Source organism: Carassius carassius, chromosome 46 (genome assembly GCF_963082965.1).
Source record: "Carassius carassius chromosome 46, fCarCar2.1, whole genome shotgun sequence".
In the NCBI taxonomy this organism is placed as follows: Eukaryota; Metazoa; Chordata; class Actinopteri; order Cypriniformes; family Cyprinidae; genus Carassius; species Carassius carassius.
In genome coordinates, this window is record NC_081800.1 from 2495622 (window position 1) to 2508602 (window position 12981).

At 40.1% G+C, this 12981-nt stretch overlaps 2 protein-coding genes across 8 annotated transcripts; one reads left to right on the top strand and one right to left on the bottom strand.

The window, feature by feature from the left end:
- The first annotated feature begins 578 nt into the window (after nucleotides 1-578).
- On the top strand, nucleotides 579-5557 carry LOC132129155 (high mobility group protein HMG-I/HMG-Y-like). Of its 6 annotated transcripts, none has more exons than XM_059540636.1 (5): nucleotides 579-730; nucleotides 1589-1698; nucleotides 2903-3005; nucleotides 3743-3799; nucleotides 4631-4785. In XM_059540636.1, exons 2-5 carry the CDS (start codon nucleotides 1609-1611, stop codon nucleotides 4660-4662), a joined length of 282 nt encoding a protein of 93 aa, XP_059396619.1. In that variant the 5' UTR covers nucleotides 579-730; nucleotides 1589-1608; the 3' UTR covers nucleotides 4663-4785. The 6 variants fall into 6 exon arrangements, with proteins under 6 accessions (XP_059396619.1, XP_059396615.1, XP_059396620.1 ...); XM_059540632.1 differs by having other exon boundaries at nucleotides 580-730; nucleotides 2903-3001; nucleotides 3740-3799; nucleotides 4631-5557; XM_059540633.1 differs by having other exon boundaries at nucleotides 582-730; nucleotides 1592-1698; nucleotides 2903-3001; nucleotides 3740-3799; nucleotides 4631-5557.
- A 2614-nt stretch (nucleotides 5558-8171) lies between these two features.
- Nucleotides 8172-10805, bottom strand: LOC132129154 (small integral membrane protein 29-like). 2 transcript variants are annotated; one of them, XM_059540631.1, is made up of 8 exons: nucleotides 10778-10805; nucleotides 10550-10625; nucleotides 10001-10059; nucleotides 9698-9851; nucleotides 9419-9444; nucleotides 8849-8954; nucleotides 8483-8559; nucleotides 8172-8401 (listed from the first exon to the last, which is right to left on the bottom strand). In XM_059540631.1, exons 4-8 carry the CDS (start codon nucleotides 9803-9805, stop codon nucleotides 8374-8376), a joined length of 345 nt encoding a protein of 114 aa, XP_059396614.1. In that variant the 5' UTR covers nucleotides 9806-9851; nucleotides 10001-10059; nucleotides 10550-10625; nucleotides 10778-10805; the 3' UTR covers nucleotides 8172-8373. The 2 variants fall into 2 exon arrangements, with proteins under 2 accessions (XP_059396614.1, XP_059396613.1); XM_059540630.1 differs by lacking the exon at nucleotides 10550-10625.
- Nucleotides 10806-12981: the final 2176 nt, after the last annotated feature.

Below are 12981 nucleotides of genomic sequence, written 5' to 3' on the forward strand. Positions count from 1 at the left end.
CTTTTATAAAAGTCTAAGTAAAGAAAAAACGTACTTCATTATAAATTTATTAATACTTTTGGCAAAATTTCACATTCATAAATGTAAATTCAGCTCTAAAAAACCTTGTTTTGTACTTTTTATCCATGAAGTTGAACATTATATTAATCTGATTTCTGGCTCAAACAACAAAAAGGCTGTTAAAACTATTAACATATGGTCCTCTTTCACTTTGTAAGCTTCCCCTGGCTATTTTATTTTATTTTCTGTTTACCTCTGTGTTTTTTGTGTGTTATGTATATTATGGCTAATCACATGTGATTTGTACCCTTTTTGCAATAAAAAAAAAAAAAAAAAAAAATTTGACAGACAAAAAAAAAAAAAAAAAAAAAAAAAAATATACGCACACATTTCCTATCATGTATGTCTTTGAAGACGTTCGAACCAATCAGAGTAGGTGTGGGGCGGGACTGCACGTGCAACTCCGCCCCAGATGCAGCCCCGCCTCGATCTGCAGGCTGCAGCCGGGTGTACTTGGGGACCACAGCCAATGCAGCTTATTGGTTCGTGACGATTCAAACGCACGTCCCGCCCAATGACTCCGCCCCCGTCGGTCTATTTCCGGTGTGGAAGACCCCGTGAAATGCCCCTAAACTCCCGAAGAGGAGTGTTGTGTTTCATTCATTCGTAGCTCACAGACCGCGCGGCTTTACACGCTTCGGACATCGTCCCGACCGATCCTTTAAAAAGGGTACGTTTTAAATCTATATTATTTATTTTCAAGCTGGCTTTAGAAATGTTCGCTCTCTGCAAACAGGAAAACAGAAATGGGTGAAATTTGTTTGGTTTTAAGGCACAGTTGAACAGGATTAACAAACACTAAACCGATTGGCGGGCTCGCGTGGCGCGTTTTTCTTTAATTTATAACATACCCCAAGTTATAGTAAGTTTATGCAATTCACACCCTTCTCAAATATATATATATTTTTAAATATACCGCAAATATTGCAATCCTTAAAAAAAAAAAACTGGGTTTTAAAACAAAAGACCAAAATCGTTTGACTAAAACCGTCGCTTTGTCTTTTGTTTGCATTCTTTTTTACTTTTATTGTTATGTATTATTATTATTATTTATCGTTTAAAGCTCTTCGCAGTGTAAACAACCGAACCGTGTTTTCACGCGCTCGGGGATTTAAAAGGGCGCGAATCTCGCGCTGAGAGTTCGTGTTCCGGTTCGTACTGGAGCTGCGGGGTATCCGTAGAAACCGTTCGCCTTTGAGGTTTCTCTTTTAAAGCTCCGCCGCAGCACAGCGAAACTCCCACGGATTGTATATATACTATTTTTAAGGTAATGATATCCAATTATTTAAACGGACACGACGCGATTTAAATACGTTTGCGTTGTAACCGACGTTGTGTTGGGTTTGAGTTCACGCTAAGTTGGGCCTAGCGCGTGTTGTAAACAAACGGGAAGCCGGTCGTTCCGCGCACTCTTTCACTACACTCCATGTAAAGTTAATTTCTACCAAACGACCGCCTAGTAACTTATTTAAAATGTCTATCCTTTCAGCTGATATCGTGTTTGTTTACCACCCTACTCTCTTTGCAGTAGTTTCGCAGTGAGGCAGAATGAGTGACTCTGGCAAGGACACCGTGGCTCCTAAAGAGAAAGACGGAGCGGAGAAGAGAGGACGAGGAAGACCACGGAAACACCCGCAGGTACTGCACTGCTTTATATGGGGCACTGTGGTATTATATGGGTCGCGGTGTTTCATATTGAACACTGCCTTAGTTTGAAATCTGGGCTAAAGTGATGCCTGCAATGTGTGTTTTGTGCTTTATTTGGGGAGGGGGGGGTCTTGCACATGGGCTCAGAGCATCAAAACTATTTTTTAGTGTGCTGCTTTATCTCGTAAAGCTCTTAACTGATGGGCTATGTTGAGGTCTTTGTTTGGTGCATCTTCAGCTCCATCGCACACGCTGAACATGTGCAGTGGTCATCTGTAGTGGTAGAATGACCAAGGCCTGTAACATGATCTCTTTAAACCAGCAGTAACCCACTTACTGCTTCAGCTGCGCACTGATTGGCCGCTGGGAAGTGCCAGCATCTGATTGGTTCATCTAGCTGTCAGTCATTAGGGCCTTAAGAGTGCACTGGGTTTAAAGTTTCTATTACTCGCTCATGTAATCAGAGCCTTTGAGTAGTAATCCAGGGCCACCATCATACAGCAAGATGGATTACTTGTGCATCACTATTTTGGCTTCTTAAAACATTTTTAAACTGTGTGTGTAGACATATATATGCTTAAGCATTTGTAAGTAATCTTTTCATTTTTATACAAGTGGGCAACAGACATGTAACCTGCTTAAATGGCTTACTTTCAGTATATTTCAGGCCTTTGAAGTAATTTCAGTCATAGGATGTAATTGCTTTATCAGTAAAGGATTTTTTAAATATATATATATATATATTTTTTAATTGTCAAATGGCTGAAAGGCTATAAATGTTAATAAGTGTGCTGTTCTTTTGCACACTTTTCTCCAAGTCAGATGACGTAGATGTTAGTCTACATTGACGTAAACCTGGTTTCCTGTCCTTGAAATGCACAGCAGGCTTGATACGCATTATTTACTGTTGGCTCACACCATCCACTTGCATAGACCTGACAGGAAATATTCTTTACGCTGACCCTGAGCTGCTCATTTAACTGCTATAACACTGATAGTTGGTCTGCAGTGTATTTGATTCTCTTTTGGCAACCAAGGACTGCATGCCACCTGTTGGTCTAAAAGTAGCAACCAGTTGTTATCTATGAACAGCAGATGCTTGATAAGTTATCCATCAGTATATGATAACCAACAGTTGGCTCATGTTTGTGTACAGAGTTTTGTATAAAAATTCTGGTTATTTGCCCTTTTCAAGGTTCAGCAGGAGGCAAGTGGCTCTCCTACACCGAAGAGGCCTAGAGGAAGACCAAAGGGCAGCAAGAACAAGCCCAGCTCCACGGCATCTAGGGGCAAAGTGAGTAGAAACCTTTCAGTGGTTTTGTGCACAACTAGCACCTCTACGATATTGCCACAAGAAACTGACAAACCTGCATCTGTCTTCCTGCTCTAACATGAATCAGAGTTCTCTATTGGCACATACAACCATGTATATAGCCACTGTTGCTGACATGGAGTTAAATCACAAATATTGGCATCTATGGTTCCGTAAACAACAGCCCATTATGTGTTTTTTCCATAAGTGTAAACATGCCTGTTTACAATCAGTTTCTTGGCTCCTCCTCTTTGGTGCATCTTAAGATCTAAACAGTCTTGTTTTTTTGTTCGAGCCTGCAGATAAACCAGTTGCTCAGTTCCGGTTGAATGTTTTGGCTTCCTGTGGCGTAGCAGGCGCTGTGTGTTGCAGGTGCACAGGCAGCAGTGCTGTCTCGAAGATGATGCTTCTACCCTTCCTTCCCCTCCATCTATTGTCATGACGACAGCTGACCGCCCCCCTCCCCCTCATATGCACACTGTCTCTTCCTTTTGTTTGTGTGTATGCTGCCGTTTCTCTCTCCACTTGTACCAGCTGTCTCTCAGCTCCGGACCAGGTGGCTGGTGAGCTGAAGTGCACTGCGTGCTGCTCATGTCCGCTTCCAGTATAATAGCCAATGAACTCGCTGCCCCTGGGCGGCCTGCCAGCACGAGGACACCGGCGCCCTCTGTTGTTCAACTGCATGCAGAGCACCTTGTTTATTCTCCTTCTCTCTTTCAGAAGACGGCAGCGGCTTCGGCACCCGCAGGGACGAAACGCAGAGGACGGCCCAAGAAAGCAGTGAGTTTTTATTTGTTTTCTGCTTGGTGCATTTTGCGTGCCATTATAGGAAAAAAAACCACAAGGCTAAATGGGTGTTCGTGTGGTGGGAAGTTGCCATGAGCAACAACAAAAATATTTGGCTGATTCTCATGAGGGATTTCTTGTAGTTCGTTTTCCCCCTTCGTTTCTCCTGTCGGTCTTGTTTAGAAGAACCGATCAAATATCTTGAAACCTTTTATTTTGCTGTTAAGTCAGTTTGGCAGAGCCCAGTGCCGCCCCCCGTTTCCTCGACAGCTCACTGTGTAGTCATCAGCCTCACATCTTTGTGCTGCATTCCTCTCACATGAGGCACGCTTCTGGCTCTGGGGTTTAGTTCTCCTCATTCAAACATGTCCGCAGGAATCCAGCCAGCTGAGTCACACAAACCTTTGGCTTTGAGTCACACTACAAGTTACTGTGGCCAGGCTGGGACGTTTCCTCCACTTACTCATTCACACTAAGAAAACAGGAGGCACTTAGAAGACCGCTTTAAGTTATTGGTGCAAGTTATGAGTCAGCAAGTCACTGACTCTCTGATGGAGTTTACACACTGAAGTACAGTGCGTTAAAGGTTGTAGTGTTTAATGTGCTGTTTTTATGAAACCTTTAAGGCGGCAAAACCTCCATGATATGGTTTTGAAAATGACATGATCTAGGAGTGTGAGCCATTGTAAAGATTGAGTCTGTCCCTCACAACCTTGTTTTCATCCACAAGAGATTCAATATGACATCTAACCTGATTAACATTTGCTGTAATGCAAATGTAAGTGTTATTCTCTCATTTGACTGTTTGTTGCTGTCTCTCTTCAGGAGAAGGAGGAGCAGCCATCGAAGTCCTCTGAGGAGGAGGAAGAAGAGGAGGAGGAAGAAGAGGAAGAGGAACAGTAACTAGCAACTTGTGCTACCTCACAATCCAACGTTGTTTCTTCCTGTTGACCAGAGCTGGACTGACCCTCCCCACCCCCTCATTCCCCCTCTTTCCTTTACACTAGTGCAACCCTCACCCTCAAATTCACCTTTACTCTCTAGCGCCCCCTAGTGTCAGGGAGGCTTGCGCACTTCATGCGCCTTCTCTGTGTAACACCACTGGAAAATGACTCCAAATACTGTATGTCCATTCATGGATGCATGCACACGTGTATGTCTCGCACTCAATGGGTAATTGGTCGAAAGTGTCTGTCATTATACTGGACAAAGATATGCTCTGATGGCGGCTTGACACAAAGCGATTTGCAAAATACTGAAGTTTTTTCTTTTCGCAAACAACAGTTTCAGGCCTAGAGAATTCAAGTTTATTTTTACAAATCTAAATCTAAAATATGGTAGGTTGTGTGAAATTCATGTCGTTGTGTTCTGGACAAAGGTGAATTGACCTACTCGTTGTTTTTACTTGGGTTGTGTGTGTGTGGTAACTCGATGTCTCCAGTTATACTTTTTAGCTACTCCGTGATTCAAGCTAGAAATAAAGAGCTTATTTTTTGAGTGAGCATAATCTAGAGGACTTTTAACTTGTAATCAACATATCGTTGAATGCTTTTTCGTGAAACATTTTTGACTGTTTTTCTTTAATGCCCCCCGTCGACTCGCCACCATGATTTCACTGATTGCCGTGATAAATTTACTAGCACACAAATGCTACGTAGTGCGTTTCTGCCCATTCTCAGTGCAGGTCAGCTTACTGGTTGTGCTAAAGAGCCGTTTGCTCTTCTGGCTATGTTCAATTTTGTTTTTGGAAGATGAAGATTGGTATTAATTTTGGAAATTTTATTTTTCTTTTTTTTTTTTCTTTTTTTTTTAAACCACCAACTGGTCCTTGTTCCAAAAAAAGCACCGCAAATGATTTGACACCAGCAGTGCTTTTAATTCGTTCAGCCCTAAATCTGTGAACTATACATGCGAACATTAATCACTAAACTAGAAAATGCTACATCATTCCTTTCCCAGCCGTGTCGCTTCTGTCCCGTTACATTTCACTCAGACAACTTCTTGATTGTGTTTTGGGATTTTGTTTGTTTCTTTTCACTTTTTTTGTTTTTTTGACGTGTTAAATTCCATGTCAGGGAACGCTGATCGGTCCAGTGACTGGGTCTCCTCTCAGAACTTAATGCTGCTACAAACATGGTTAATTAAACCCGGAATACTGCAACCAGGTCAGTTCTACTCTGGACTTGACCGTCACGTTCATACCTCACTTTACAACAGCCTATGACGGATTACTCTGCTCTCTTCTGACGATGTTCAACTGGTCTCAGTGCAGCCTTTGGCAAGCGTGTTTTGGTTTCTTTCCAAGTGCAGTGTCTGATTCATTTACAGCTGTCTCCAGTGTGGGGTTTTCATTGCTTTTTTTTTTTTTTTTCTAAACTGATTTTGCTTACAGCAGTGTGCATCAATGAACAGAAACGTATTTTTTTCATATATAAACGTCTGGACACACCACAGGAATTACTGCATTGCATCGGAGAGATGCAAACCATATTCACCTACTGTGGTAGAGCTATTTTGTGTGTTTTTAGTTAGTTGTTCTGTACATGCGTTTGGTGCACTGAATTGACTCTTTGATCTGTTATATATCATGGACAAAATGATTTAGTGTGTCACCTGAAGGTTGGGGCTTTTTTCCTCTTCTTCCCTCTTTGTCTTTGTAATAAACGACATCCTGCTAGTTGCTTATCCCTGCGCCCCTGTTCAGTAGATCATGATGGTACTATGTCCGTTTGATGCAGTGTTTTTAACATGACCCTCGGTATACTGATGTCTTGTTTTTATGTGCCCGTGCACACAACTGGTTTGGGATCAGTCTTTTCAATGTATACACTCTGCATTTTCTATTGTGGACTGCAGGAATTTATATTCAAAATGGTAATAAAGTTAAGGATTCGTACAATCTTGTGTGGCTGTATTTCTTTAAACTATTAATTAGCATTGGACAGATGGCAAATGACAGGAGCTGATGAACTGATGAAAATATTTAATTGTTTAGCAGTCTGCAATGAATGGCCTGTAGTTTTCCTAAGAGTCTGTTAAAGTGGAGTAAATCTGTTCTACACACCAGGATCACTTCATACCTATCTTCTCTTATCCAGCTCCGCGGTCCATACAGGCATCCAGATCCAAGCTGATTAAGAAACACAACAGATTCTAGATTTATTCTCTCTCAAGCTCAGTGTTTTTGTCCAATTAAATGTCTGTATGGTGAGAATGTCTCCTGCCCTGAATTATAAATCCTAATTTGCTTGTGGTAATCAGTTTTGCTGGGCTAACTAAAGGCTATTAGCTATTTAAGTGTTAAAAATAAAACTCTCTTCACTCGCTATAATCAAAGCTTTTAAGAAAAAATTTGCTGTAGGCAAATAACTAGGAGAAAACAAAGTGCAATAAATGGTTAAAATGTTTATGACTCCAATAATAACTTTTAAAGGATATAATTTTACAAAACCGTCGCTGGACTGCAGTAGTGTGGATCATTGTGATGTTGGGACTCTTTCTGACGGCACCCATTCACTGCAGCGCATCCATTGATGCAATGCTACATTTCTCCAAATCTGATGAAACAAACTTCTCTTGACTGGCCTGAGCCTGAGAACGTTTTAATCTAATTTTCATTTTTGGGTGAACTACTCTTTTAATATGACGATACCAAATACAAGTTTGCAGCATAAACAGACTTTGCACAGCTAAAATAACGTGATTTACTCTTGAAGCCTCACAGATTCACATTGCAAATGGTTGCAGCTGATATTATGTTAAAAATAAGGTGGAAAGAGCTGACCACTGTGTTGACCATTACATGCCAGTTTTTGGGCACACAGTCCTGAGCCCTTCACTAGCAACGGATGTCAACAAATGCATTTGTAAATGCACTGTGTCTGGCTTCTGGTGTCATTGGCTTCCAGCTATTTTTAGCTCGATCTGCTTAGTTTGGCTGGCGTTCCTTACCTTAATAATGTACAATCTTAAATATAAACACACTGGTTTGTTGACCTCGTGTCACTCCAAACCTTTAAGAGTTTCCTTCTTATGCAGAACATAGATGATATTTAGAAAGACGCGCTGTCTTCTGTCTGTACCATTACAATCACTGGGCTCCAGTGTAGAGAAGGGTTTGTAACAACACGAGGATGAGGAAATTACGGTTGTATTTTAGGGGTAACCCCATAGTTTAGCACTCCCCTTCTGACATGAAGCTGAAATCTATGATGTTTCCAGTGCATGAGGAAACGAACGGAGGAGATGAGTCACCTGACAAACTAGTTAACAAAGATTTACAGATAAAACACGGTTTCTTGAGTGATGCTTTAACCCAGTCTGGTTTTGGTTTGACACACAGAGCACATGACATTCATGCACACTGTAAAATGAACAGGATTTAATAGCACAGAACATCAGCAGAAAACATACAGCTAAAATAAATAAAAACGAACACAGTGGTGAATTAACATCCTGCTTGCTCTTCAGACAGTAAAGCTGTGCTTCAGCCGGACCATCCCGAGGTGAATGATACGCGTCTGCAGTCTCCTGGAGCGCTCTCCTGACACTAAAGCTCTTTGGGGAAATCAGTCAGGAACTTCCCATCTTGTGAATCTGTAACACAGGACGATGAGACAGAATATGAGCAGAGCAGGTCCACAGTTTATGTGCAAAATCTCCAGCTTTGAGGCGAACCTTGATTTTAATGCTTCAGGATCCTTTGAGGTCAGGGATCTGCGCTGCTGATACGTCCTCATCCAACCCTGCACCACCTGGAAGGCCAAAAAGAAAAGCTCGTCATATTTTGATAGGTTTTATTACAATGATGAATGAGTTGAAAATGACAGCACGCAAACATGTGCCTGTAAATATGTGGAAGTGTGAAAACATCCCATACTTTCTGCACTAAAATTAAACATGATCTGGTCTTGTCATCATCTCTCGAGCACATGAACATCTAATGACTGACATCAGTGGAGTACATACTGACGTGTGCTTTCAGGATCTCCAGGAGTCAGCATTAGATATCAGCGTTTTTCATTTCATAACAGGATGGATTACCTTTGTGTCTTCCTCTTTCCAAAGGATGTCCTGTTCTGCCTCGTTCAGCTCTTCGGTCGGGTCGTAAGTGTAAACTGGAAGCAGCTGATGCCGCAGTCTATCGATCCTAAAAGTGCACCGACACAAGCAGCACAACTGAAACAAAGTCTTTCTGACTCCGTTTTATTTCCTTCATCATCCACTTATATAGCAAACAGAGGCTCAGACATCCTGCCTGATATCTACTTTAGTGTTTCATGAAGAAATCCTTACGGGTTTACTCATTTTCTTGTGAACTAAACTATCGGCAGAAGGTCTGGAATAGCTAGGATTTTTAATGTATTGGCAAAAAAGTTTCATCTACTCACCAAGGCTGCATTTATTAAAAACAGTAATACTGTGAAATATTATTACAATTTTCAACTGTGTCTAATGTAATGTATTCCTGTGATGCACTGCTTCATACTGATAATAACAAGGACCATTATTAATACTTGAGCACTATTAAAAATTATAATTGAGCAGTTAATCAGCATATTAAAATGATTTCTGAAGGACGCTGAAGACTGGAGCTGGAGTGTGTTTATTTACCTCTGTCTCCTCTTTATGTACATCACCTATAAAACAAGAAGACACATTAGCAGTTGACTACAGGACCACACATAAACCTGTTACACACTTAATAATGTCTGTAAGGCTACTTCAAGCTGTCAAAGTAAGGAAAGATGCAGCAGACGAGGATTTTGCGCATGCAGTAAGACACACTGATAAAAGAATAAAGGGCTTTTGTCTTTCAGGATGTCCCGCTCAATCATGGGACTTGTGATTGTGCCCCCGCTGCGCTGCTGTTGTGTGTGTGTCAGCACCCACCACTGCTGCGACGCTCCCCAGGACAGAGAGGACGAGGACGGGCACCAGCACGCAGCTGAGGGTCGTGTCTCCGCTGAGGGTGTGAGGGGGCTGTGTGCTGATGTTCATGGTGTAACACACTCTGTTCACTGCTCATCTTCTGCACACGGCCTCTCTGCTCTCACCAACACACACACTTATGACCCTGAGAAGAGCTGGAGACTGTTAATCTCTTTTATTTCAAACTTGTTTGCACTTCAATTATTTGATCAGTCAAATGGACTTTTTCTGGATAGATCGATTATTTCTATACAGTTCAGTCACTTTTACAGCACCTTTAACTGCAGCGGGTGAAGCTCACCAAAAACAGCTTCAGGGTCACTCTGAAATCAAAAGAAGAAAGGTTTTGTTTCCCCCCCTCATTGTGTCAGTTTCTTTATGATAAACCCCCTCTCTAATCTTCTAATGTCTGGATTATTCATTTATTTGTAATTTCGTTTACTCTCATCGTGTAATGCAGCAATGTTGTAAAACGTACACTGTTTTTTTTTTCTTTATTTAAATTAGCATTTAAATCAAAGCCGTACACAAATAAATAAATAAATAAATAAACCTATCATAATATAATATTGCAATTCTTTGTAATATATTATTGCTGTAATAAGAGTTTTTAGCATTTAATGCGTATTTAGTATTATGATTATCATGTGTTATATATACCGTATTGATTCACGTGCCGTGTAAATACCACGGTTTAGAAATATCATATTCATAATCATATTGTGCAGCATTTTTTTTTTCTAAAGCAGTTGACATGACACAACGGGACTGTCATCAGTAATTTAATATACAACTGCAAACCACACAACTTACATTTATATTAGGGAAATATAACGTTTAATACAACACGTCCAGCAAAGGGCTGATATAAGGAGAAAGCGTCATGACACTGCGAAAAGAAAAAAACAACGCATTCAGGGACATCATCTGCTGCTGTTTTACTGTAGTGATCATCAATAATAGCATCAATGTCATCAAGATAATGATGAGCGCTAATAACAGCGTGATTCATGGCCAGACAGACTGATAAAGCGAACCCACCTGAGTCCGTCAGACGAGCAGGACGAGGGTCGCTTCACCGTACAGATCCAGTTATTATCACACCAGTCATGAGTTCATCTGTCAGTGTTGACGGAGAGCAAGTCCTGCAGTGAATACAAACCGATGACGTCAGAGCTGGGGGGAGGAGCTATGGAGCTATTCTTGTGCCAATAAAAATGAACGTAGCTTTTCAAGAAACTAATGAAAATATAAATTGAAACTAAATAAATTATCTCCAAAACTGAAAAAGAATAAATCGCAAGCAAATTTTTTGACTTCGTTTTTAATACACTGCATGTTTTGCTAACTATTTCTCATATTTCAATCACTGATCTGAACTTACAAATGCGCTTCCAGAGTTTTCATTTACGCTTCTGAAGTTTTCGTTTACGCTCCCTGAGTTTTCGTTCGCCGTTCTGACACATTTCTCTCGTGGGGGCGGGGCTAGTAGCAGTGTGTTCTCATTGGTTACTGAGCTTTTGATTGATGGGTTCGTGACCTGGAAGTGAAGACGTCAGTGGTGTGTTTATGTGTGGATGTGAGCGTCTGTAATCGCAGCTTTCTATTTCATTTTTTAATTTTATCTGTATTTACATGCTGCTACTACTTAGTTGGCAGAAGATTTTTAGGAGCACAAGAGATCTATTCAGGTGTAATTGCACATTAAAGTACTGTCTGTATATAATACTTAAAATATTGTAGTGTCCAATGTTTTCGGGGGAATATTTGTTTATTCCTGATGATTATTGTGCATGTTAGGCTGTGATTAGGTTCAGCTGTTACAATTTAAAGAGAATACTACTAGCAAACGTGTGGGATATATTCAGCCGTCAAGAAAGTCAAACCTCAACCAGGTAATCAAGGTTGGCAACCATGGCCATCACTCTACTCATTGTTAGCATGATATACCTTTACACCATCAAAATTAATGATCACTTAAATAAGAGTAATTTTAACGATATGAAAATTACAATCGTGGCCTGCTGTCAGATACAGGCCTCAAAGGGAAAGAATGTTCTTGTTGCCATTTTTTAAAAATTGATAATTGTATTTAGTTATTTTATTTAATTAACACTATCTTCTAACATTTAAAATTGTAAATAGATTTTAACAATCATCAACCGTTTCAATCGTGACTTATACAACCAGTTAAATAAATGTAATTGAAAATATGAATTCAAATAAATGTACATTCTTTACTGTCACTAAAGCATATACACAAGTAACACAAGTGAAGGTCTTGGATGCAATTATGTTGTTACAGGAAAGACCAGAATCCACAAAACATTAACTGCATAATATACATGTAATGCACAGTATTCTCATGATATACATTACTATACAAAATGCACAATTACAAATACAGAATACATTTTAAAAATTCATATACATTTTAAATGATGCAATGATTCTTTGAGCAGTTCCTGTTGCAGTACAAGTAACAAAGCAGTGACTGGACACAAGCAGTACAAGGATAGTCCACCCAAAAAAATAGGATTCTCTCATCATTTACTCACATTTATGCCAACCCAGATATATATGACTTTCTTCTTGACATAAACATAGACAAAGATATTTAAGGAAATAATCCATCGCTGTGAGTCCATAATACAAGTGGATTGTAACCCATGTATGCAAGACAGTGGGTTGGAAGTGATTTTTAATAGTTAAAACAGTCACATTATTAGTATATATTGTTTGACTTCAGAAGGAATTGATTCATCCACTGAGGTTGCATGGATTACGGTCACGCTCACTGTGTGTGGTTTTTAAAGCATCTCTAGGACTCGCAGAGATGGATTACTTTCCTTACAATCTTAATTCGTGTTTATCTGTAGAAAGAAAGTAAAATGCATCTGGGACAGCATGAGGGTAAGTAAAATAAGAGAGAATTGTATTTTTGGGTGAACTATCCCCTCAACATTCCTATGCTATTGGTATGCTAATCCAAGATCAGCATAGTTTAATAAGAATAAAGTGAAACCTCTTGTGTACTTGTGAACTATGTTTGTTTTAATCTAGAGGTTATATTAAAATAAATCAGGTGTGTGAAGATCAAGATCCCAGTTATTCAAAGGTGGTGTGTCTGAACAAAGTAAGATTATTGTCTTATAGGGACAGTGGATCTCTGGTACTATCACTCCATCCTCTGTGTCAGCATCAGGCTCATTCGGCAAAGTTGCTCCACTCCCTGGAAAAAGAGA

Excerpts from the sequence above, each read along its gene's own strand:
- LOC132129154 (XM_059540630.1), bottom strand. The coding sequence starts at position 9,805 with ATGAACATCAGCACACAGCCCCCTCACACCCTCAGCGGAGACACGACC. Across the intron at positions 8,955-9,418 it reads TACATAAAGAGGAGACAGAG|GATCGATAGACTGCGGCATC; the intron begins GTAAATAAACAC and ends GTGCACTTTTAG. Across the intron at positions 8,402-8,482 it reads CCTGAAGCATTAAAATCAAG|ATTCACAAGATGGGAAGTTC; the intron begins GTTCGCCTCAAA and ends CCTGTGTTACAG.
- LOC132129155 (XM_059540632.1), top strand. The coding sequence starts at position 1,609 with ATGAGTGACTCTGGCAAGGACACCGTGGCTCCTAAAGAGAAAGACGGA. Across the intron at positions 3,002-3,739 it reads CCACGGCATCTAGGGGCAAA|AAGACGGCAGCGGCTTCGGC; the intron begins GTGAGTAGAAAC and ends TCTCTCTTTCAG. Across the intron at positions 3,800-4,630 it reads GAGGACGGCCCAAGAAAGCA|GAGAAGGAGGAGCAGCCATC; the intron begins GTGAGTTTTTAT and ends GTCTCTCTTCAG.